The 21,596-nt window shown below is 58.4% G+C and overlaps 9 protein-coding genes across 9 annotated transcripts; 4 read left to right on the top strand and 5 right to left on the bottom strand.

The window, feature by feature from the left end:
• Window positions 1-1,803: 1,803 nt before the first annotated feature.
• TFC4 (uncharacterized protein) lies at window positions 1,804-5,520 on the bottom strand (the record flags this gene model as incomplete). Its single annotated transcript, XM_060597441.1, has 12 exons — window positions 1,804-2,042; window positions 2,083-2,182; window positions 2,234-2,358; window positions 2,395-3,066; window positions 3,103-3,226; window positions 3,262-3,468; window positions 3,510-3,856; window positions 3,891-3,996; window positions 4,036-4,170; window positions 4,205-4,811; window positions 4,849-5,253; window positions 5,288-5,520. The coding sequence occupies 12 exons, from the start codon at window positions 5,518-5,520 to the stop codon at window positions 1,804-1,806; spliced, it is 3,300 nt and encodes a 1,099-aa protein (XP_060454335.1).
• Window positions 5,521-6,044: 524 nt separating this feature from the next.
• On the top strand, window positions 6,045-7,465 carry RPL3 (uncharacterized protein; the record flags this gene model as incomplete). The annotated part of the gene is made up of 3 exons (XM_060597442.1): window positions 6,045-6,059; window positions 6,262-7,331; window positions 7,384-7,465. The coding sequence occupies 3 exons, from the start codon at window positions 6,045-6,047 to the stop codon at window positions 7,463-7,465; spliced, it is 1,167 nt and encodes a 388-aa protein (XP_060454336.1).
• Window positions 7,466-7,798: 333 nt separating this feature from the next.
• On the top strand, window positions 7,799-8,224 carry MRP2 (uncharacterized protein; the record flags this gene model as incomplete). The annotated part of the gene is made up of 2 exons (XM_060597443.1): window positions 7,799-8,050; window positions 8,162-8,224. The coding sequence occupies 2 exons, from the start codon at window positions 7,799-7,801 to the stop codon at window positions 8,222-8,224; spliced, it is 315 nt and encodes a 104-aa protein (XP_060454337.1).
• Window positions 8,225-8,617: 393 nt separating this feature from the next.
• CcaverHIS019_0204340 (uncharacterized protein) lies at window positions 8,618-10,027 on the bottom strand (the record flags this gene model as incomplete). Its single annotated transcript, XM_060597445.1, has 1 exon — window positions 8,618-10,027. One exon carries the CDS (start codon window positions 10,025-10,027, stop codon window positions 8,618-8,620), a length of 1,410 nt encoding a protein of 469 aa, XP_060454338.1.
• Window positions 10,028-10,551: 524 nt separating this feature from the next.
• ECM4 (uncharacterized protein) lies at window positions 10,552-11,853 on the bottom strand (the record flags this gene model as incomplete). The annotated part of the gene is made up of 6 exons (XM_060597446.1): window positions 10,552-10,706; window positions 10,774-10,860; window positions 10,897-10,948; window positions 10,982-11,538; window positions 11,610-11,699; window positions 11,745-11,853. 6 exons carry the CDS (start codon window positions 11,851-11,853, stop codon window positions 10,552-10,554), a joined length of 1,050 nt encoding a protein of 349 aa, XP_060454339.1.
• A 607-nt stretch (window positions 11,854-12,460) lies between these two features.
• CcaverHIS019_0204360 (uncharacterized protein) lies at window positions 12,461-13,409 on the top strand (the record flags this gene model as incomplete). The annotated part of the gene is made up of 2 exons (XM_060597447.1): window positions 12,461-12,756; window positions 12,788-13,409. The coding sequence occupies 2 exons, from the start codon at window positions 12,461-12,463 to the stop codon at window positions 13,407-13,409; spliced, it is 918 nt and encodes a 305-aa protein (XP_060454340.1).
• Window positions 13,410-13,943: 534 nt separating this feature from the next.
• Window positions 13,944-15,044, top strand: ligT (uncharacterized protein; the record flags this gene model as incomplete). The annotated part of the gene is made up of 1 exon (XM_060597448.1): window positions 13,944-15,044. One exon carries the CDS (start codon window positions 13,944-13,946, stop codon window positions 15,042-15,044), a length of 1,101 nt encoding a protein of 366 aa, XP_060454341.1.
• Window positions 15,045-15,152: 108 nt separating this feature from the next.
• Window positions 15,153-16,871, bottom strand: CcaverHIS019_0204380 (uncharacterized protein; the record flags this gene model as incomplete). Its single annotated transcript, XM_060597449.1, has 3 exons — window positions 15,153-16,410; window positions 16,445-16,727; window positions 16,802-16,871. The coding sequence occupies 3 exons, from the start codon at window positions 16,869-16,871 to the stop codon at window positions 15,153-15,155; spliced, it is 1,611 nt and encodes a 536-aa protein (XP_060454342.1).
• Window positions 16,872-17,277: 406 nt separating this feature from the next.
• On the bottom strand, window positions 17,278-19,889 carry MET6 (uncharacterized protein; the record flags this gene model as incomplete). The annotated part of the gene is made up of 5 exons (XM_060597450.1): window positions 17,278-19,280; window positions 19,397-19,501; window positions 19,580-19,700; window positions 19,765-19,792; window positions 19,855-19,889. The coding sequence occupies 5 exons, from the start codon at window positions 19,887-19,889 to the stop codon at window positions 17,278-17,280; spliced, it is 2,292 nt and encodes a 763-aa protein (XP_060454343.1).
• Window positions 19,890-21,596: the final 1,707 nt, after the last annotated feature.

Genomic DNA, 21,596 nt, shown 5'->3' on the forward strand with positions numbered 1-21,596 from the left:
CCACCTCGTTTCCCCTTCAACCCTCTGTTGCAAGCACCATTCCGAGCGCCACCGCCGGCCACATGTTCACACCCATACGCACGCCCCTTGTCAACAATAGTACTCACAGTTGCAACTGGACTGGACACACAACTGTCACACAGACGCTGGTAGTGAAGGGAAGGAAAGAGTCGAGTCGCGTTGACCTTGGCGTATCCGTGCGTGTGTGTTGTGATGAACTGCAGCTGACGAGGTATGAGTAGAATAAACTCTTGCTCAGAGTTGAGAATGCTGCAGATGGGCCGTCTCAATGTTTGAGGCAAGCAGTGCTCCTCGTGCTGTTGAGCAATAGAGGCAATCGGACGATGGTCGGACGTGAACTTGGCATCAGAAGGAACCCGCTTCATCACCCGACCCCCACCCCTTTCCTGTCTCAGTATACGGCTGGTTGGTCTTGGTACCCTGGGGCCTCATGACCCCCCTTTTAGCTTTAGGTCTGGATCTGGGACTGCTAAACAGATGCCGTATGGCTTGAGTCTCATCGAGTCTGGACTCATTTCGACCATCAGACTGTTACAAGAAAGGGGAGGGAAGGTGGGTTGGTTGAGTGCCTTGAGGTGTTGTTGTGTTTGTTGGATGGACGATTTGACCTTTGGGGGCGTTTAGGGTCGTTGGAACTAGGTACCATCCGAAGGCCCAGGGCGCCAGGGAAGGAGGGGCCGAAAGGGGTTCCAGGTCCATCAGTTGGGTGTCAGATATTACGGCATCCATCTGATATCAAGGCCAATCATTGTATCAAAACCTTAACATGACAAGCTCCCGGATGCCGAAGCCACCCCCGGATCGACCTATTGTATGATAAATAGCGTAGTGACGCATTCCTGCCACCCTCGGCCTCGTGTTTAAACAAACCCGTAACCAGAGGGGTGAAAGGAAAACTACTCACTAGTTACTAATCACTACTTGATTCAAACCTCTCCTCAATCAACCTTGACATACTGACGATTGTACCATATCGTAACGCCATACATGTTGGTACATCGCGACATGGTCAATCCAGTTACGAGTACCGAGCAGCCATCTCCCTCGAAACATGACTTTCTCGTCATCATTGTGCCAGGTCCCAGATGTCCAGATTGCGAATGCATCACGGCCATCTGGTGAGCAATGAGCTGCAGAACTGTCTTCTGTACGAAAAGCCTCTTCAAGAAAGTTTTGAAGCTATTACAGTATAGACCTCTAAACCTTACCCCGAATGTTACAGTACAAGATTTAGGGAGGCCAATGTTTGTTGTTACACATGATGAGCATGCACGCGAGTCAACCTGTTCAGTAGAGTTTGCAAGTTTCACGGGAGACGTGGCTCCGAAAAGTAAACAGGTTTCAGACACAGGACATCTCGACATCATTCGCAGTTAAGAAACAGTATCTGAAACAAGCACCCCGGTCGATTCTGACGACCAGTGACATTGCAGATCAAATACTTTCAACCTCTTTACGGCTTACGGCAACACTTGACGGCATCAACGGCAGGTGGGTCAATACTGTATCATCAAAATGTACCTCGTGTCTGGTTTTAGCATTCACTGTCGCGCCACACCACTAGCTCATGCGGCGTCAAGCTCCAGCGTGAAATTGACATTGCCATGTCCACAGATGATCGCTCACCCTCGCCCTGTCATCTCCCATGATCTCATGATCGACCCTCCATAACTCCGTACTGTACATTGTAATTCCTACTGATACAAACAAATGACTGTGCCTCCCAGTTCCGATTCCCACTCATGTTGCCCCCCAGAAGTTCATCGTCTCGCACAGACGTCGTCATTCGTCTCCGTCGTCTCCGTCGTAATCGACGAGCGCAAGCCACTCGTCTGATACTCTACGAACGAGATCGAGTGACCCAGACGTCGTGTAAATGAGGACGAGGTTGTGGGCCGACTCCCACGCCAAAGAGCTTTGTCGAACGAACTCACGGTCCTCAGCCGTAGGCTCGGCATCCATGCGAGAGCGCACAGATGTGAGAACCCTCTCATAGTGAGTAACGGCAAGATGCATGACACCTAAAGCTTGTTAGCCAGACCCAACAACACTTAGACTCACCCAGTCCGTGGAAAGAGCGACCGAAATTGTACTCGACCTCCTCGAGCGACTGGGGATCTTGCGGACTGAGCTTGCGGTACCTTGAAAGGAACGCCAACCCCTGTGACATTAATTGGGCACCAAGCTCGTTGCGTTAGCGACCGTGACGTACCTGGGCAATCTGGTAGTTGCGATTGTCCGACTGACGGTTCGTGGCCCGTCCGAAGAATGCTTGAGCGATCAGGAAGCAGAGGAAGTGGTCATGAGGGTTGACCTCGTATGCACGCATGAAGTAGACTGGACGTTAGTTCGGTGGAGTATCGGCCGACCTACATAGGGCACTCTGGTAGCTCCTGGTCGTGAGCATGTTCTGGCCGTACATGGTGTTGAAGACCGGTGAGTACTTCTTCGGCTTGGGGCACTCATGTGGCTCCAACTCCGCGATCCCAGAAGGTGCCATTGACTCCTCCTCGTCGTCACCATCGCCCTCACCATCGCCCTCACCATCGCCCTCACCATCGCCCTCACCATCGCCCTCACCATCGCCCTCATCATCGCCCTCGCCCTCGCCATCGCCATCGCCGCCGCCCTCGCCATCGCCGCCCCCCTCGCCGTGCATGTCTTCGTCCTCCTCGTCCTCCTCGTCTTCAGGTCTCTGGCGGTGTTGAGGGGTTCCTTGAGGTGTCCCATCATTGTCATGGTCCATATCATGATGGAGGACATCACCCAGACGGCGAGAGCGGCCGGACTCAAGGACTTGGGCCCAACGGCGGTGGCGCCTATTGTAGCGAAGCTTGACGCCGGCGACAGCCTCGTCGTAGATGCGCACTTCACGATGAAGGAACTTCTGCAGCGCCAAGTTGTGCCAAACACCCTGCCCCTTGAAACCACCTCCGAGAGCGGCAAGCATCAACAGCATAGGTTCAGGCCGGAACTGATGCAACTGGGCGAGGCGCTTGCAGTTCTCTGTGATGGCTTCACCCTTCCGCATGCGGATGCCACAGGCTGGTGTTAGCATGGAGGTCGGAGCGCGTCACTCACCAACGATGGTTAGGCGAAGCGCAATCTCACAACGGCGAGAATTGAACAAGCCCGACCACACGACGTGCTCAAGAATGTCGTACGCAACATCCTCCTCACCCTTGACCATCAACACGCAACAGTACTTGTCCGTCAGCAACATCCCCCCCTCCTCCTTACCTTAATGGTTAACGCCAGCCAGTCCTCAGAGTTTATACCGTAGAACTCGGTTTGCCGGCGAATCTCGTAGTCGATGCGGCCAGGTTCAATGGGAGTGTCGTCCTCCAAACCCATAATGCGCTCAAGGCGGTCCTGCATAGCCTGGGCCTGAGACGTGAGGTCGCTTTTCGTGCCGTACTTGCGGCGCTTGGGGATGCGAACAATACCCTACACATGTCAGTTGCTTGGGTCAACACGGCGCTTCTCACGCGATTCTTGGTGAAGTTGCTCTTCGCTAGGCGGAACGTCTCAATCATTGTACCAGCGGCATGGATGAACTTGTCCAACGCGTACATGTCGCCATTGTTGATACCGTCTTCGGCTTTCTGGACGTCCTCCCAAAGGCCTTGCATGGTGTATGCAGCTTGCGTCTCCAAGACGCGCTTGTTCATCCTGCCGACCTTGCCTTTCATCGTTCCGTCACCGGCCGGCAAGGCGTCACCGTGCTGTAACACCCGGGCAACCATCTCGAGTGCCTCCGTTTTGCGCCCCATGTCCTCTAGTACTCCAGCGAACGCTAGCAGCACCTCCGAGTCATCCGGCATCACATTAACCGCTGTACAGTCAGTCGGTCCTCGGCTTCGACTCACCCCACTCAAGACTCTCGTGTGCCTCCGCGAAGCGTTTCAGCTGATGCAGGCAGATTCCCATCTTGTAGACAACCTTCGGGTCCTCGTTGAAGTCCGGGTCATTTTCCTGTCCGTCAATACTACCTCGACTCTCTGGAGAACTCACACTCTGATCATGGAGGGCGAGCCAGCAGTCCAGTGCAAGGTCGAACAGCTGCCGCTTCATCAGGTTGTCACCAAGTTCCTTGAAGAGACCTTCATGGACCTTGGCATCGAGCTCGAGGATCATGTTGACGTGAGGCTGGCATCAGCGGCGAGGTTTGAAAAGTACGAACAATGGCCATGTCTGGCTGACCGAGGCGCAGACGCGCAATCGCCAACAAGTGCCTGAGTTGAACGTCGAGTTCGTTACCGCCGTTGACGTTGTTGGATTCTTCGTCCGATTCATCTCCGTCTTCTCCACCAAACCTCTTGGGAGCGTACTCGCTGTCGTCCTCGACAGCACCCCAAGCCTTCTCGTGTTTGCGACCCTGAAGCCAGCGCTGGCCGCGATGGATGACGTCGATGGCGCTCTCAGTCTCCCCGGACTTGATCAAGTAGTTGACGTACTCGACTACATGCTCGATCTTCATGGTGTTGTCAGGATTGGAAGGGTCGTCGAACGTCGCGTAATGATACACAAACGCATCGCCGAAGACGGTGGCCCCAAGCCCCCACTGGCGTAACTCAAGGATGAACGGATGCACCTCCATGAGCATGTTGAAGTCACGGAGGAATGTTGGATCAGCCTTGTGCAGCTTCTTGATCGCGTCTGCTGCCTTCTTGGCCTGCCCGTTCTTCGTGTACATGGTGATGAGCTGCCACAGTACATCGACGCGTGTGCTGTCCAGGCGTAATAACTTTCGATAACAGTATTGCGCCTGGGTCATGTTACCTTCAGTTCTGGGCACGTCAGCCACGCCTTGACACATCAACGTACCGAAACTGCTGAGCCAGCTCTGCCCATGTCCCGGCGTCCTCCTCTATATGGGCAGCGCAGAACTTCATTTGCCGCGCCGAGTCGACATCACCCATCTCCTCAAACACGGATGCGAGAGTTGTCCAGGCCGCCTGAACCATGTTGTCATGGCGGATAACCTCGAGGAAGAGATTGATGGCCTCAGTGTGGTTCTGCGAGATATAGGCCATGTTGGCACGACCGAGCAGCTGCTGTACCTCGTACGTTGGCCGATGGCCGCGGTACACTCCGGATCGACCAGCTCGCTTCCCCCGTTTGCGACGACCACCTTCCTCCTGCATCTCCTCCTCGTCCAACGCGTCCAGCTCTGCAGTGAAGTCCTGCGTTGTGCCAACTGCACCGCTCGAGACCTGGGCTGCAATGCGCCTCATGTCAGCGGAGATAATGGGGCCCAGCTCACTTGAACACGGCATCGTCACGTCCTCGCCCACTTGCATCGTCACCTTCCCCGCCCATGGCGCCGTTGCCGTTGTCGTCGTCCACCTGAAAATCGTCGCCGCTCATGTCTTCATCTCCGCTCGAGTTGGAGTCACCTTCATCCGCAGCCCGCAGGTTCCGGATAATAGTGTCTACGCTATCAGTGGTTCTGTCGGTCGGCGCAGCCCACTTGGAGCGCGTGGACCGTGGTGGCATGGTGGCAACAGGGGTTTGTAGAAAGGAATCTGGATTTGTCGACACGACCTCGCACAGTGAGAGGAAGAGGGGTGACTCGAGGAATAGCGCCTCGAGTACCTCAGGTCCAGGGATGGATATAGGAGAGAGAAGGTAAGAACTGTAACAGGTGGGCCCCGCGGATGATGCGATGTCGAGTAGCGGCGTAGCGAGAGAGGCTGAAGCAGCATTGATGGTGACGCCAGATCCAGTGATTTCAATGTGGAGGGGTGCCAAACATGACGGACATTAATTGCTCTCCGCCAAACGACAAAATCGAGAACAAGGATGTTCTTAAAGTGAACCAAGCTGGAAAATCGCAAGACATGCCACGTGTCTTAGCGCCGACAGACTTGGAAGGATTCAGGCACCTGTTGAGGATCCTGAATATGTCGTAGGCTGGAGCCGTGCTTGGTGGCAGGGGCCTGGGCACTGGCCGCTGGCGGTCGACGACCTTGGCATCTTGCTCGTCGTTTGCTTCTCCATCCCTCAAAACTTCAAAAAAGATGTCTCACCGCAAGGTGTGTACGGCCCGCCAGACGCATCACCCCGACCTCCTCGACGTTTCTCGCTCTCTCGCGATCTCGCGCGCCCAGCTTCGCCCCGAAGATTGCAGTCTGAGGGAAGATTTTGGCCGCGCAGAGGGAGATCGGCAGGGGCGGGCACAACGAGGAGTGATCGGGCGATGGCGTCCAGCACAGAAAGCGCAGCGCTGACTAGCAGTACGAGGAGCCTCGTTCGGGTTCGCTGGCCTTCCTTCCCCGCAAGCGTGCTGCCATGCACCGCGGTCACATCAAGTCGTTCCCTAAGGACGACGCGACGAAGCCCGTGCACCTCACTGCCGCCCTCGGCTACAAGGCCGGCATGAGCCACGTCGTTCGCGACCTTGACCGCCCCGGCTCCAAGATGCACAAGCGTGAGGTCGTCGAGGCCGTCACCGTTGTCGACACTCCCCCCATGGTTGTTGTCGGTGTCGTCGGCTACGTCGAGACCCCCCGTGGCCTCCGTGCTCTCACCACCGTCTGGGCGGAGCACCTCTCCGACGAGGTCAAGCGCCGCTTCTACAAGAACTGGTACCGTTCGAAGAAGAAGGCCTTCACCCGCTACGCCAAGAAGCACTCGGAGAACAACGGCGCCTCTGTCGCCCGCGAGCTCGAGCGCATCAAGAAGTACGCGACCGTCGTCCGTGTCCTTGCCCACACCCAGCTCTCGCAGACCGGCCTTGCCCAGAAGAAGGCCCACCTTGCCGAGATCCAGGTGAACGGTGGCTCGGTCGCCGACAAGGTCGAGTTCTCCAAGGGTCTCTTCGAGAAGACCTTCTCTGTCAAGGAGGTCTTCGAGGAGAACGAGTGCGTCGACGTTATCGCCATTACCAAGGGTAAGGGTTACTCGGGTGTCATCTCTCGTTGGGGTGTCACCAAGCTTCCTCGCAAGACCCACCGTGGTCTCCGCAAGGTCGCCTGTATCGGTGCTTGGCACCCGTCCAACGTCATGTACTCGGTCGCTCGCTCGGGTCAGGACGGTTACCACCGCCGTACCACGATCAACCACAAGATCTACCGCATCGGATCGGCCACCGACCCCAAGTCGGGCTCGACCGACTTCGACCTCACCGAGAAGTCGATCAACCCCATTGGTGGCTGGTCGCACTACCCGGACATCCGTGGCGACTTCGTCATGCTCAAGGGCTCGATCCCCGGTGTCAAGAAGCGTGTCGTCACCCTCCGCAAGGCCCTCCGCGTCCACACCTCGCGTGCCCACCTCGAGAAGGTCCAGCTCAAGTTCTACGACACGTGAGTTACTCACCGTTATTTTTTCCGTATCATATGCTGACGTGTTCCACAGTTCGTCGCAGCTGGGCCACACCCAGTGGCAGACCAAGGAGGAGAAGGCTCAGTTCCTTGGCCAGCTCAAGATCAAGAACTAAGCTACTCCTCTTGGGAGGTAGGAGACTGGAGAGGGGATCAGAGACGACTAGGGCCCCAGCGGCATTGTACACTTCCGCCAGTCTGGGCGTCATGGCATGCACCAGATACAGTGCTACGAGTAGGATTAGAGCGTGTTGCTGTCAGTTCCGTCGTTGGTGTATTGTTTGTGTATTGTTTGTGTATTGTTTGAGGTAGTGAGGGGTGCTCTGTGAGCTAGAATCAGAGCTTGCTGGAATGCCACGTGGATCTGATCCCGCCAAGCTCTTCGGATCGTCCCGACTTTTGATCACCACCTCGAACTCACCTCAACCACCGCCTTGACAGACGACAACATGGGCAGCTCCGCCTTCATCCTTCGGCACGTGAACCGCCGCGCCGCCGCTGCGGAGGCAGAGGTACAGCGCCGCGCTCTCCTCTCAATCGCGCGCAACACGACCCTCCCCGCACACATGAGGCACAAGGCCCAGCTCGCCCTGTCGCAGCACAACGGCGGCACGGTCAACGGCCGCATGAACGCGGTCAAGAACCTCTGCAACGAGACGGGGCGTGCGCGTGGTGTGCTCAGCAAGTTTGGGCTGTGCCGGGTGAGTCAAGGTGGGGGAGAGAAGGTGTTTGCCCGAAGTGCGCGAGGAGCAGAAGTTGTGGAACCATTGCAGAGGAGGCGTTGTTGGAGATTAGATCCGCGCTAACCCCAGTTCCAGTTCCGCCTCAAGGCGACGCGTGGAGAGCTCTCTGGCGTGCACAGCGCGTCTTGGTGATCGACACGCAGCCGACGCAAGACTCCACATCATGCATTGTATCACTCATCTCAACAGCCGGGACAATACTAACGCTCGCAAGTTGCCAGCGGTCAGCGGATGCGTGGTGGGAGATCGGTGAACATCATGTGGCACTCATCACGGTTCCTTAGAGGCACTGGACCGAGATACAGCCTCGAACACTCGTTCCGCGAGAGTCGAGCCCCCAACCGTTAACTGCTTTCTGCCCATCCAGCGCTCGCAACTATGCAGGGTGGGAGCGGGCGTCCTCACCCCTTGCAGCTGAAGCATACTGATATAGACCCGTCTCTGATACAAACAAGTTCGGGCATGTTGACATGACAGTGATTGGCGGCCAGCACCTAAACTATCTAACGACTAACGAGTGTGTATTCAAAATTCAACGTTTCGGCGGATCAACTCTGCCGACGTTCCGTGCGATGGAAGAGCTTCCGTGTGGATAGACGCCGAGCCGCCTTCCTGGCGTCGAATGAGGGCGAGGAGGTACGCCAGTGCCGCGACACAAACGCCCCACATCGCGTCGAATATGCCCTTCCTCTCCTCCTTCCAGAGGATGGGATCCTCGAACGGGCTGTGAGCCAGCGGAAGATGGTGCGCCGACCAGCCCGCGACGGCGGGGTAGTGGTATACCCTGATTGGGGAGGGCGGTGGCGGTGTCGGGATGAGAGGCGGCAGGGTAGGCAGAGGAATGGGCAGGCGGCGCGGTGGGAGAGGCCATGGGCCGAGGGTACGTTCCGATCCGTCGTCGTCGCGGAGAACGGCGTAGATTGGAGGCTTGGCTCGTTCGTGCATGTCGTCGCTTGCCCTGCGGGCGGCGCCAAGCCAGGCAGCGACGCGGCCGTCCGATTCTGTCACGCTCGAGTGGTTGGTGGTGGCCGCGATATGGCCTGAAAAAGAGGGGGACGAGCGGGACGATGGAGTAGAGTCTATTGGCACGAGGAACGGGGCTGGGGTGTGTCGGAATGGGGATGGGCTGGGAGGGCTTGAGAAGGTACGCGGTGGGTGAAACTGGACTTGATGAGGCGAGACTGGGTTCTGGAACGTCTTCTTCTTAGGTGTGAGGCTCCATCCGCGAGAGAGGTTGGATGTACGCCGCTGCGACCATCCCAGCCAAGCGGACACTGGGCGGGAGATTTTCGATAGTTCCTCCGTCACAATTGAAGATGTGGGAGATGGAGCGCGCCGCGGCGAGATGGTGGGGAGGAGGTCGACGTCGCCGAGTCCCCAGCTGAAGGGGCGGGTAGTTGGATGAGGGGGAGCGTCACGCGGGCGAGTGTATCGCTCATAACTATCAGACGGGAGGGAACGGGTGAGGGTTGGTCGCGAGATGGCCATCGAAAGCTGGGCCGGGAGTGAGGGTTGGGTCGAGCGTGACATTACCAGCGAAGTTGGCGTGGTTGGGTCCACAGAACAGGCGCTGTGACTTGCGTAAGAGAGGGAGTGGGTTGAGAGGGGCGTTGGGGAGGGGGGACGCGGAGTGGGTGAGGGCGTAGGAGTGGGCGAGCCTAATGGAGAGTCGGGCGTTAACGTGTGCTCGCTCTCACTGTCATTCTGGATTGGGGGAAGAGGCGCGTCCGGAAGAGGCGGGAGGGGGCGGGACACGAGCGACGCCAGCGACGCCAGCGGGCTGATGGGGTACGCTGCGAGTGCGCCGAGCCCCGGTGGGGGAGGGAGACCCTCAGTGGATAGATGGCGGTTGTAGAGGTCTGAGAACTCGGAGCCGACGACGGAGACGGGCGCGTCCGCGCTGGGCCGGCCAACGGGCATGCGCTGTGGAAACATGGCGAGTAGTGAGTAGTTAGTAGTGAGTAGTGAGTAGGGAGTATAATTGAGAAGTGAGTATGGACGTGTTGCATGGGAGGTGGCTGTCAAAGGAGGCAGAGGGAACCGATCCGCTTTGGATCGCTGGAAGCCGCGCATCGACCCGCAGTCGATGGCCGGCGTTTGGCCCTTCGCTTGCACATTGATATGCTAGATGTACGTTGGAAGGTCGGGTTCCTACTGACGTGTCCTGCCAGTCTCTCTTCACTGCCTGAATGACGCCCTCTCCAAGTTGGGACTCGCGGACGCTATCGCGGCCCAGAGGCTGTCGACGATGGCTGGCAGCAGCTGGGGCGCATTGCGGTAAGCGTTTCGTTTCTTGTTAGGAGCGTTGAAGTAATGCGTCATTGTGTACCAAGCACATTGGCGTTCTCACTCAGTCAAGAGAAGATCTGCAATCCAGTAGTCACACACAAACTCGATGCATACCTCACAAACCGCGGAATTTGGTGCTATCCAAGTTCACGAACCTAACCCCGAGTCCATTACGGCCGCGCAACCTTGGCAGCGTTACCGGCCTCGACCTCAGCCTTGCGCTTGCCATCGCTGTCCAGGGGCTCGATGTTGACGTTGGGCCCGTAAGGCACGATGCGGAACGGGTTGATCTGCTTGTGGCTGAAGAAGTAGTGCGAGCGGATGTCTGGATAAATGGATAAAGCATCAGCAGGTGTGCCAGCCCACGCTTCCAGCTCCACACCAGTACTCACGGTCAAAGTGTGTCGTCTCCTTGAACGCAGGGTAGTTCCAGTACAGGTTGCGGACCCAGCGGTGGAGGTGGGGGTAGTCGTGGCGGACTGGTGTGAGCTGGTGATCTGAGGAACCTAACTTACTCATGCCCCAGTTGCACTTGAAGTGGACGTAGTAGACAGGGTCGTAGCGGATCTCGAGTCAGCTATGACACGCACCACAGCTCACGATGGTGGTGAATAGACGGACATCGGCCTCGGTGAGGCGGCCGCCAATGAGGAACTCGCGGCCGTCGGCCAGGATGCCCTCGACGCGGTCGAGGCTCTCGACGAGCACCTTGACGGCATTGTCATACGCCTCCTGGGTGCTAGCAAAGCCGCTCTTGTACACGCCGTTGTTGATGCCGTCGTATACCCACTCGTTAAGGGCATCAATCTCAGCCCGCAACTCCTCAGGGTACAGGTCGAGGTCCTTGGCCTTGCCGGCGGGGAGGAGGTCGTCGAATGCCTGCGTGAGGTCGCGAATGATCTCAGAGCTCTCGTTTGACACGATGGTACCGTCCTTCTTGTCAAATAGGACCGGCACAGTGTAGCGCGCGGTGTAGTCAGGCTCAGCCTTAAAGTAGACCTGCGAGAGGTGGTCAAACTTGAAGAGCTTGTCGATGGTCGAGCCGGGGAACGTTTCGTCGCTGTGCGCGCCCCATTCGGCGGGCGGGTCGTTCTCCATGGACGCAGGCACGAAGTGCCATCCGCCCTCAAGGAGGTGAGGGTGAACAACGGAGAAGTCTGCCATCAGCCACTGTTTATAGCAGGCCAGATCATCACCCAGTCCGCTTTGGGTCCAGGACCCGACTCACCAATAAAGTCGTCAAGACCTTTGAGCTTGCGCACGATCAGTGCACGGTGCGCCCACGGGCATGCATATGAGACATAGAGGTGGTAGCGTCCTTGTGTCAGCACCTTCTCAGGATCGCAGATCAGAGATCACGTACCCTTCTCTGGAGGGAACTTTCCGTCCTTCTCGATGTGGTGACGGAACGACGAGACCTGGCGCTTGTAGGCGCCGTCCTCCTTGGGGTTGGAGAAGTCAGTGATGCCCATGGTGGATGGGGTTGAAGAGAAGCTGCGGAGGGAAACTGGGATGAGAGCAGGGAGAAGTAGAGGCGCGAGTGCGAGTGTGCGGGTGTGAAAGCGTAAGCGTGGCTGGAGTGGGCGAAGGAAGTTGAGGATGGCGGATGGGCGGAGTGCCATACGGTTATTGGAGAGATGGGAAGGTGGGGGATTGATGAGAGAGGGAGGAGAAGAGTCAAGGTATTTTAATGGCAGCGTTTGGTCTGGATCTCTAATTCACAGAGTATCAAAGTGTCAGGTTTAAGAGAGTGAGAGTGTAGTGTAAGCATCACAAAGCAATCTCACATGTTGCCCATGTACACCCCAGGCAAGGATCCAGTACAGTCACCAATGACGCAACTACATGGGATTAGATTACTCAAAGAGGCGATTTAACGACTAGATCTTTATTAACCACTATCCTAAACGGCCCTTGGAGGGAAATAGCGGACGTAAAAAGCAAAAATAGGTCTAGCCACTCAAAACATGACGTTTGTGCGCCACTTGGGCCGGGGTCAACGTCGACCTCCACTCTCCACTCGACGTAGCACACCCTCCTCATCCTTGCCACCGCTTCGTCATCAACGCAACAACAACAATGACCTCTCTAATCACCATCCCGGGCTGTGTTGCCCTCCATCTCCCCGCCCGCGGCGTGGCCGCTGTGCCCATGGCCAGCGGCGATCTTCACCTGACCCTCCTCCCCGCCGACTCTCAGACGCGCAAGGAGGAGATCCTCACACTCAGTGTCGGGTCGTCTGCCTTTGTCGTGGCCAAGAACAGTCCTGTCCAGCGTATTCAAAGCAAGAACGAGCACCCAAGCTTTGTGTTCACCCCCGCGCCGCCCGAGGGTGGTCAGAGCATCGGCCAGGTGCGCATTGACATGTCCGACTCGTGAGTTTCCATCTGTATTGTCTGACGGCAGGACGTCGCCCGAGGCGTGGGAGCGAGTTGAAGAGGGATGCCGTGCACTCGAGGCCGAGCTCAAGGCCCACAACGCGTGGGAGGACAAGGAGCTTTTCGTTGACGACGAGTACGAGACGGACGGGCCTGTGACCGGTCCCAAGGCCGGCTGGGGCGAGACGATTGCCAGCAGCGTTATGGGAGGCGCGTCGTGGCTCGTTGGCCGCCTCACTGGCGCGGCTGCTCCTGAGGAGACGCTTCCCACTTCTGCGCCACAGGCGCCCGGCGCGCACGCTCATGCTCCTGTCCAGCCCCACCATGTAGAGGAGCAGCCCGCCGACTTCAAGACGATTGCCGCCGACTCGTGGACTCAGGCCGGTATCGCGGCGCGCGGCATAGGCGAGGCTGCCGTCCAGGTCGGCGGCGCGATTGGCCAGCAGGCGCGCACCGCTGTCGGTGGCATGCGTGAGCAGCCTGCGGGCTCCGAGAACGTGGGCGCATCGCACGTGACCTCCCCAACGAACTCGACTGCCGCTGCCGTCCTCAACGCGCCCTCGGCGCCCACTGGCCCTATCGGGGAGGAGGATATTGCGGCGTCCAAGGCCGAGAAGAAGGAGGACAAGAAGGTGCCCGTGCCGGCGTAGCGTGCGGAGCGACATGAGCCCGCGGAGCAGCAGTGGCGTTGGTAGTCGGCAGACATGTACATGGCATAGCAGCAGGCTCGGATTGGGTTCAGATTGTTTAGCGAGGGCCTCAGATGCATCTCGATCCCTGCTCGATGCAGCAGAAGGGTCTCGTATATGGAGCCACCTGCGTAGAGCTAGAGATTCGGTGTGGCAGTCACCTCGCTTGTTGGGATCGTTTAGATACTGTGCACACTTGGGCCTAGTGGCGTCGAACTACAGTTTTTTTGCGTTTGAGTTTGCTCTACTCGGCATCGAGCTCTTCACAAATTCGCGACGAACTGGGACTACCCACTACCCGACACCGCCAAATGTGCCAAAGCGTTCATCGCTGACCACTGCTCCATTGAACGCAGCGACGAAGCGGCTGCCGAGCATTCGAGTTGTCAATTGTCAAGTTGGTCAATTGTCAAGCTGCCAATTGAGGATCGGCGATTCCCTTGGAGCTTGGCCCTTACCAATCTAGCGATCGCCCAACTTGGGCTGGATCGGAACATGGCCACCGACTGCACAGAATCGCACATGCGCCTCTTCTTCGCCGTGCCCCTCTCCCCAAGTCTGGCTGCACGCATCGCAGGATGGCGCGACACGTTACGCCTTCCGCGCGTGGCGGCGCCAGTACTGGCGTCCAACATGCACATCACGCTCGCCTTCCTTGGCAACGTGCCTTGCGAGCAGGTGCCTGCGCTTCTGCGGCTCGGCGCGCGCGTGGCTGCCCGTGAAGCGCGCGGCGAACTGGTCCTCGACCGCGTGCATTGTTGGCGCAACGGTGTTCTGCACCTTGCCCCGAGCCCAAAGGAAGATGAGCGTGCGCGGCTCGCTCGTCAGCGATCCAACCCTGCACCGCCCATTAAGACGCCACCAAGTCTCAACCGCTTCAAGAGCCTCTCGATCTCCTCGCATCCAGACGGTTCAACCCCAAGCCCGACTACTTCAACGCCCGCGATCTACAGGGGATCCACGGGCCGCACATTCCCCGTCTCGCCTGGTTCTTCCACGAGCAACGAGCCACCCTCCCCATCCACAACCGAGACGACCCTCACCTCCGTCTCATCGACGAGCAGCATCGATAATCCTCCGGATCAGCTGTCGGTGCACGCCCTCGCTGCGGCGCTAAGGGCCGAGCTCGAGGCCGAGGGAGTACACTTCGACGACCGCGAGTTCAGCGCGCATCTCACGCTCGCTAGGCGAGCTGCGCACGTTCGGGGACGCGCGCGTTTCCGCGTCCCTATAACCAGCCTGGTCCTCTACGTCTCACGGACGGACGGGCGGCACGTAGCGTACACCGCACTCGGCGAGTGGCCTTTGACACGAGAGGGGTCACAGAGGATGACTGGTGAAAAGTGGAGGAGGACGCAGGAGAAGGGGAGGATAGTGGCGCGGGAGGGGAAAGGCGAGAAAATGGGAATTGTGAATGATGTCGTGCAAGTGGGAGGAGAAAGCAGAGAAAGCCATGGTCATGTGTTAGAGGGAAAGGCTGAGGAGGGAAGCCTGCTGCTTACCGCGGACTTTGCCGGCGAGGTCGACACCGAGTTGAGTAGAATACTGGGCATACCCGAATCTAGCGCCACCCCAGTGACTGGAACGTCACAATAGAGATGAGATCTGTACGATGCTATCTTTACATTACTTGCGTTACTTGCAGCTACAGGGTATTGTGTACTATGTATTGTTAGCGTGTCAGCGTGTCGGCGTGTCAGCGTATCACTCGACCACGCCGACAGCGACCGGTGACGGCGGCTCCTCCTCGGTGTCGTCATCGAGGCCCTCCCACAACTCTGGAGGAATGTCCATCTCGTCATAGATGTCCGAACCGAGGTGCGCGGGCATCTCTTCGGCTGGTTCCTCGAACGCGGCGCGCATGCGGAGGTCGCGACGGCGGATAGCCGGGCCGAGGTCGACCAGACGAAGAGAGGCGGGGAGCGAGCGGATGCCGTCGCCCAGAATGACGTAGTCGAGCATGGCGGGCGGTGCGAATGGCGAGAACACAAGGTGAAACCGACGCACGAGCTCTTTATCGTCTCTATCTGAGGATGGAAGTTGGGGTGGGTGAGCTGAACGAGCGCGCTTGGCGCCACGCAGGTCGTCGTCAGACACGGCGCGCCGACGCCCAGTGCGTGCCAGCATGAGACGCGTGTTGACGGCGTTCGCCCACACAATGCCCAGTGCCGCCTCTTTCGCCACGCCTTGGCTTTGTCCGGAGAAGTTTCTCGCCTGGATCGCGTACAACATGGGCGGGAGGGCGGTACCAACGTCGCTCGCCTGCGACGACGGAGCGGCCGACAGAGAACCTGTAAGTCTCGTCACGCCCTCGGCACCGTTCATCGTGTTCACGCCGGGTAAGTTCGAAGTAATGGGAGCCCTGACGCCGAAGCCGGGCGCAAACACATCCTTGACCTGGTTGACGACGACGACTGCAAGCTCGTACTCGAGGGCGAGAGCCTTGAGGCGGTCCGCAATGATGCAGAGGTGCCGCGAGCGCTGAGTCAGGCTGGTACTCGATCGCTCTGTCTCGCCACGGAGGAGAGCCGTGATACTGTCCACGATGAGGAGGCGTATTGGCTTGAACCCTTTGCCCTGTTTACTGGGTCTCTCCTTCCTCGCGGCGCCGCGTTCCCCCAGTAAGGGTGAGTACGTCTCCGGTCGTCTGTGTGCGAGCATGGGTGGAATGGCGAAGGCGAGTGCGTGCTCGAGCGCGTCGATGTCAACGACACGCGACGTGTGGATATTGTCGAGGATCTCGTCTATTGGGGCCGGGCGGTCGACACCGGCGCTCATACCCTCGGCAAGCTCAACAAGCCGCGAGGTTGCGAGGATGCGCTCGGATGTCAGGATGATGGTGCCTCCTGGAGACACTGGAGTCGCTGGTGGTGGTTGGTCTTCGGTATCCGCGTACGGTAAAGGAGGTGGGAGCTGCGCCGCCACCGCCAGCGAGAGCGTCAGATGGCTCTTGCCGGCAGCGCTGATGTCAGCTCATTATTGGGAACTTGACTCACCTCTCGCCAGTGATCTCGGTGATTCCGCCCACGCGCACGCCCCCGCCAAGCATGGCGTCCAACCCTGCGTCGCCAGTCGAGATGAACGCAGGCACGGCACCTTCCTCGACTCCTTCGGGAGGCAAGAGGAAGGATGCTGCTGAGTGTACTTGTGGTGCGATTGCCTGCGAGACAGCTCGTACGAGGTTAGGAATCGGCACTGGCGCAGCTGAAGCGTTGCGCAGCTTCTTCGCGAGGTCGGCGGGAACGGCGAGGAGGACATCGCTGGCCGTGGAGAGGCCCGCTGTTGTCAGCTCTACGTCACAACAAGGAGGTGAATCGCATCCCTGCCAGAGAGCGTACCGCCGTGCCGCCCACCTCGTGCACATGCGTTGGCATATTCCTGCTTGAGGCCCAATGATTCGATGGGAAAGGAGGCGAACGACATTAAGTCATGATCTAGACAGAGAGAGAGAATATGGGTGTACAATAACAATCGGACGCCCTACCACCTTCCCTCTGGAAATCAGTCAGGCACCGGACTGGTTAGTTGACGCGACTGCTCAGCTGCCCACTACCACCACCACCAATTTAGATCAGCAGCTCCTACCTATCCACCGTTCAATAACAACACTCCCTAAATGGCCCAGGTGGTGCCGGTTGAACAGGCTTTCATTTTTATGCTACTACTGCACACTACTGCTACTGTTTTCTTCTCCCGCCTTCTTTTCAACAACGGCTGTTGGCACAAACGGGTATCTCGATGATGGGAATGGAGGGTTAGGAGGCTGTTGAATCCCTATGATGCAATGGTGATGATGTTGATACTTTTATAATTGCGAGCTGATGTCGCTTTAGAGGTTCTCGCGGGCCCACTTGGCGGCGTTGACGAGGTTGGTGAGCGACTCCTCGGTCTCCTTCCAAGCGCGGGTCTTAAGACCGCAGTCGGGGTTGACAACGAGGCGCTCGGCGGGGATGACCTTGACGAACGCGGCAAGCTTGTCCTTGATCTCCTGCTCGGAGGGGACACGGGGCGAGTGAATGTCGTAGACACCGGGGCCGATGTCGTTCTTGTAGCCGAACTCCTTGAAGGTGTCAAGCAGCTTGAGGTCGGCCTTGGAGGCCTCGATCGAGATGACGTCGGCGTCGAGGGCCTGGATGTGGGGGAAGATGTCGTCGAAGTCCGAGTAGCAGAAGTGCGAGTGGATCTGGGTCTTGTCCTCAACACCCGAGGTCGAGAGGCGGAACGACTCGACGGCCCAGTTGAGGTAGGCGTCCCAGTCCTCCTTGCGAAGGGGAAGACCCTCACGGATGGCGGGCTCGTCGACCTGGATGGCCGAGATGCCGGCGTTGGCGAGGTCGATGACCTCGTCGCGGAGGGCGAGGGCGAGCTGCTTGGCCTGGACCTCCTTGGAGACGTCGGCACGGGGGAACGACCAGTTGAGGATGGTGACGGGGCCGGTAAGCATGCCCTTCATGGGCTTCTTCGACACCGACTGGGCGTACGACGACCAGCGGACAGTCATGGGCGCAGGGCGCGAGATGTCCGAAACAACAATAGGAGGGCGGACGTAACGCGAGCCGTAGGACTGAACCCAGCCGAGCTGAGTGAAGATGAAGCCGTTGAGGAGCTCGCCGAAGTACTGAACCATGTCGTTACGCTCGGGCTCGCCGTGGACGAGGAGGTCAAGGTCAAGACGCTCCTGGATGTCGACGACCGACTTGATCTCGTCCTCCATGGCCTTCTCGTACTGCTCCTTGGTGAGCTCACCCTTGCCGAACTTGGCACGGGCGACACGGATCTCCTTGGTCTGGGGGAACGAGCCGATGGTGGTGGTGGGGAACTTGGGGAGCTTGATGGCCTCGGCCTGGACCTTGGAGCGGACCGAGAAGTCGGACTTGCGCTTGCTCATCTCGGGGGTGATGGCCTGGACGCGGTCACGGACAGCCGAGTCCGAGGTGGTCTCGAACTCGCGACGGGCAGCAATGTCCTTGGTGTTCTTCTGGAAGGCCTCGTTCTCCTCGCCGTTGAGGGCAGCGGCAAGAGTGGCAACCTCCTCACACTTCTCATCGGCGAACGCAAGCCAAGCGACCTGCTCGGGGGTGAGCTTGGTCTCGACCTTGAGCGAGATGGGGGTGTGAAGGAGCGACGACGAGGTCGAGACGACGACCTTGTCAGCGCCGAGGGCGGCGACAGCCTTCTCAGCAAGCTTCTTCGAAGCGGCGAGGTCGTTCTTCCAGATGTTGCGGCCCGAGATGAGACCGAGCTCGATGCCCTTGCCGGTAGGCTTGAGGGCCTCGAGGGCGGCGTCGAGCTGCTGGGGCTCACGGTTAAGGTCGAGGTGGAGGGAAGCGATGGGGAGGTCCTTGAGGTAGTCAAGCGACTTGCCGACACGGCCGTAGGCGGTGGTGAGGGTGATGGGGAGCTCAGCGGCGGCGAGCTCGGCGTAGACCTTCTTGTAGAGGTCGCCGTAAGCCTCGGCCTTGTCGGTGACAAGGATGGGCTCGTCGAGCTGCACGGACTGGGCACCAGCCTCCTTCAGCGACTTCAGAACCTCGACGTAGACCGGGACGAGCTTGTCGAGGAGGTCGAGGGGCTGGAAGTCGGCGGGGGCGTCACGCGAGGCGCGGACGAGAGCAAGGTAGGTGATGGGGCCGAAGAGAACGGGGCGAGTCTCGATGCCGAGGTCCTTGGCCTCCTTGTACTCCTCGAGCCACTGGTTGCGGACGAGCTTGAACTCGGTGGTGGGGGCGTGGTCGACCTTGACGATGTGGTAGTTCGAGTCGAAGAACTTGCCCATCTCGTTAGCGGCAACGTCGATGCCCTTGGCGCGGTCCTGACGGCCACGGCCCATGGCTGAAAAGTTAGCCAGGGAATTCCAGAAATACACAGGGTCGGCTACACCTCCACCTGGGGCTCCCACGCCCGCCCATCTCCAAAGCCACTTTGCCCATTATCCATTAATCACTCACCGAAGTAGGTGTCAAGGGGGGAGAGACCCTGCTTGGTGAAGCGCTCGGGAACAACGTTGAAGTTGAACGAGTGGTCGAGAAGACCATCGTAAAGAGTGAAGTCACCTGATGTTAGCGTTCATCTGTAAAACAGGTATGAGGGAAGGTGACGGGCTGCCACCGCCGTCAGCTGAGGCTACTCACCCGACGGGATGATGTCAACACCAGCGGCCTTGATGGCCTCCCAGCGCTCCTTGCGGACAGCCTGCGAAGCAGTCTGGAGCTCCTGCTCCGAGATCTTGCCGGCCCAGTAGGCCTCGGTGGCCTGTAGAAAGTCAGTACAAGCTCGGTCGTGTCCAAGTGCCACAGAGGGCCAGCGAGGTAATCACCTTCTTCTGGGCACGGTTGACGCCAACACTGAGGAGTCAGCAAGGACACTTGGAAGGGCTGTCGCTGTGCAGGTAGACGCCTGTACTTACCGGGGGTAACCAAGAACGGCGCTCTTGACAGACATGGTTGTGTTTTTAGAAAGAGTTGGGAGAAAGAGTGGGAAGAGGTAAGAGAGGTGTAATATATGGGACCTTCCAGCGTGGCAGCACATGCATATGCTGGTCCAATACCAGGGCTCCGATCTAGAGCAGCCAACAGCATCGAGTAGGCTTGAGGGTTGTAGGGTGAGATCGGTGGAAGGACGGGACTAAATTCAAAAAAAGTCCAGGGCAAGTTAGGCGGGGGTAGGAGTTTGGGACTCAGCCGTCCCTTACACCCCGCCTGCCAGCTGCCAGGACCCCCCAGATGTCATCCAGCCAGGCCTCGTCACACCTGGTCACACCACTGCTGAAGGCGTGATCAACCACTCCACGACTCGAGCGGCCTCCCTCTCGGCCTCGTGGTGGTTCCTGCTATATGTGTCTCCTGGCTCCCGGCTTGGTTCAGTCTCGGCTTGATTCATGACTCAAGTCACATGCTCTGGGCTTGTCCAGGCTCGCAATGGTATACCTGCGAGCGGGCAGTCATTGTCCTGCCAGTGTGCTATGGCAACGACCTCGCGGTAATGCCCGACTCGTCCGCCACATCGCGTCCCTTCGTACTCAAGCTCATGTTGTCAGGGATCTTGGCTCGCATGTTGGAAATGACACCTGGGCGCTCTGCGTGCTTCGGACGGTCATCGGCGGGAGCATGCAATGGCCGCAAACCTATGTGTAGTATTCCCTGGCTAACTGCCCCAAGTCCCCCATAATCAAGCACGTTGAATGGACGCGTCAGCCAAAACACGATCGTCACATAACGCCATCAAAGGCATGCATTCGTAGTTTGCTTGTTTCCCCCTAGCTAACCTAGCTCACCTGGCTTGACATCCTCACCATAGCTCTGACCCTGCACAGAGTCCTACCATTCACCGCCAGTCTTATCGCGCTCGTGCTGCCAAATGCGTGCCAATCGCATCGCTCCAAGCTCGTAAACGCAGGCGCTCACCACCGCCACAGCCACATCGGCCCGATGACTTCCGTCATCCATCGGGATTCGGATTCCGCCTCTGATCAACGATGCGTGGCACGTAATCAATCACGCCAGGGCTCCAGCTAGACGGAACATGAGCATGGCTTGACTCGACTCGAGCACAACCAGGCAAGCAGTCGTCACATTGGCGCACCGGCCTCAGGCTGGTTGCTGGTGCCCAGCTGGCTCAAGAACATTCTGGTTCGTCCAGTCGCCATCTAATCTAGGCACCAGCGTTGAGGACGCGTCCCCTTCAAGGACGTGCCGCGGAATGCAGTTGCACACCGTCCAGCCCAGTGTGCCTGCGCTTACGCTCATCTGACCGATCACGGGACATCACGGGACATCGTATACTGACTGTGAACCAGGGTTGGACATGATTCCAGTTATCGATAAGATGGGACGCTGATCCGAACTTCCTCCGTCTTCCCATCGTCGGGCGATCGCCAGGTTTGTCGTCACAGAAGGCGTCCTCGTATCGTCTCATCTCCGTCGCCGAGCGCCCAATGTGGAGCCCGCGAAAACACACACAACACACAAATGGAGCCCGAGATATTATTAACAATTAACAAGAGCATCTCAATTCGGGCCAGATCAACACCCTCCACCAATTCCATCTTCCAAATCTTGGTCTCCACACCAATTGGTTGACGCCATCGTTTCATCCACTATCATCCGTCTTTCCGAAGCAAACCAGCATTCGTTGGCCAGCCGCGAAATC

The sequence above is a fragment of the Cutaneotrichosporon cavernicola genome (assembly GCF_030864355.1).
Source record: "Cutaneotrichosporon cavernicola HIS019 DNA, chromosome: 2".
Lineage (NCBI taxonomy): Eukaryota > Fungi > Basidiomycota > Tremellomycetes > Trichosporonales > Trichosporonaceae > Cutaneotrichosporon > Cutaneotrichosporon cavernicola.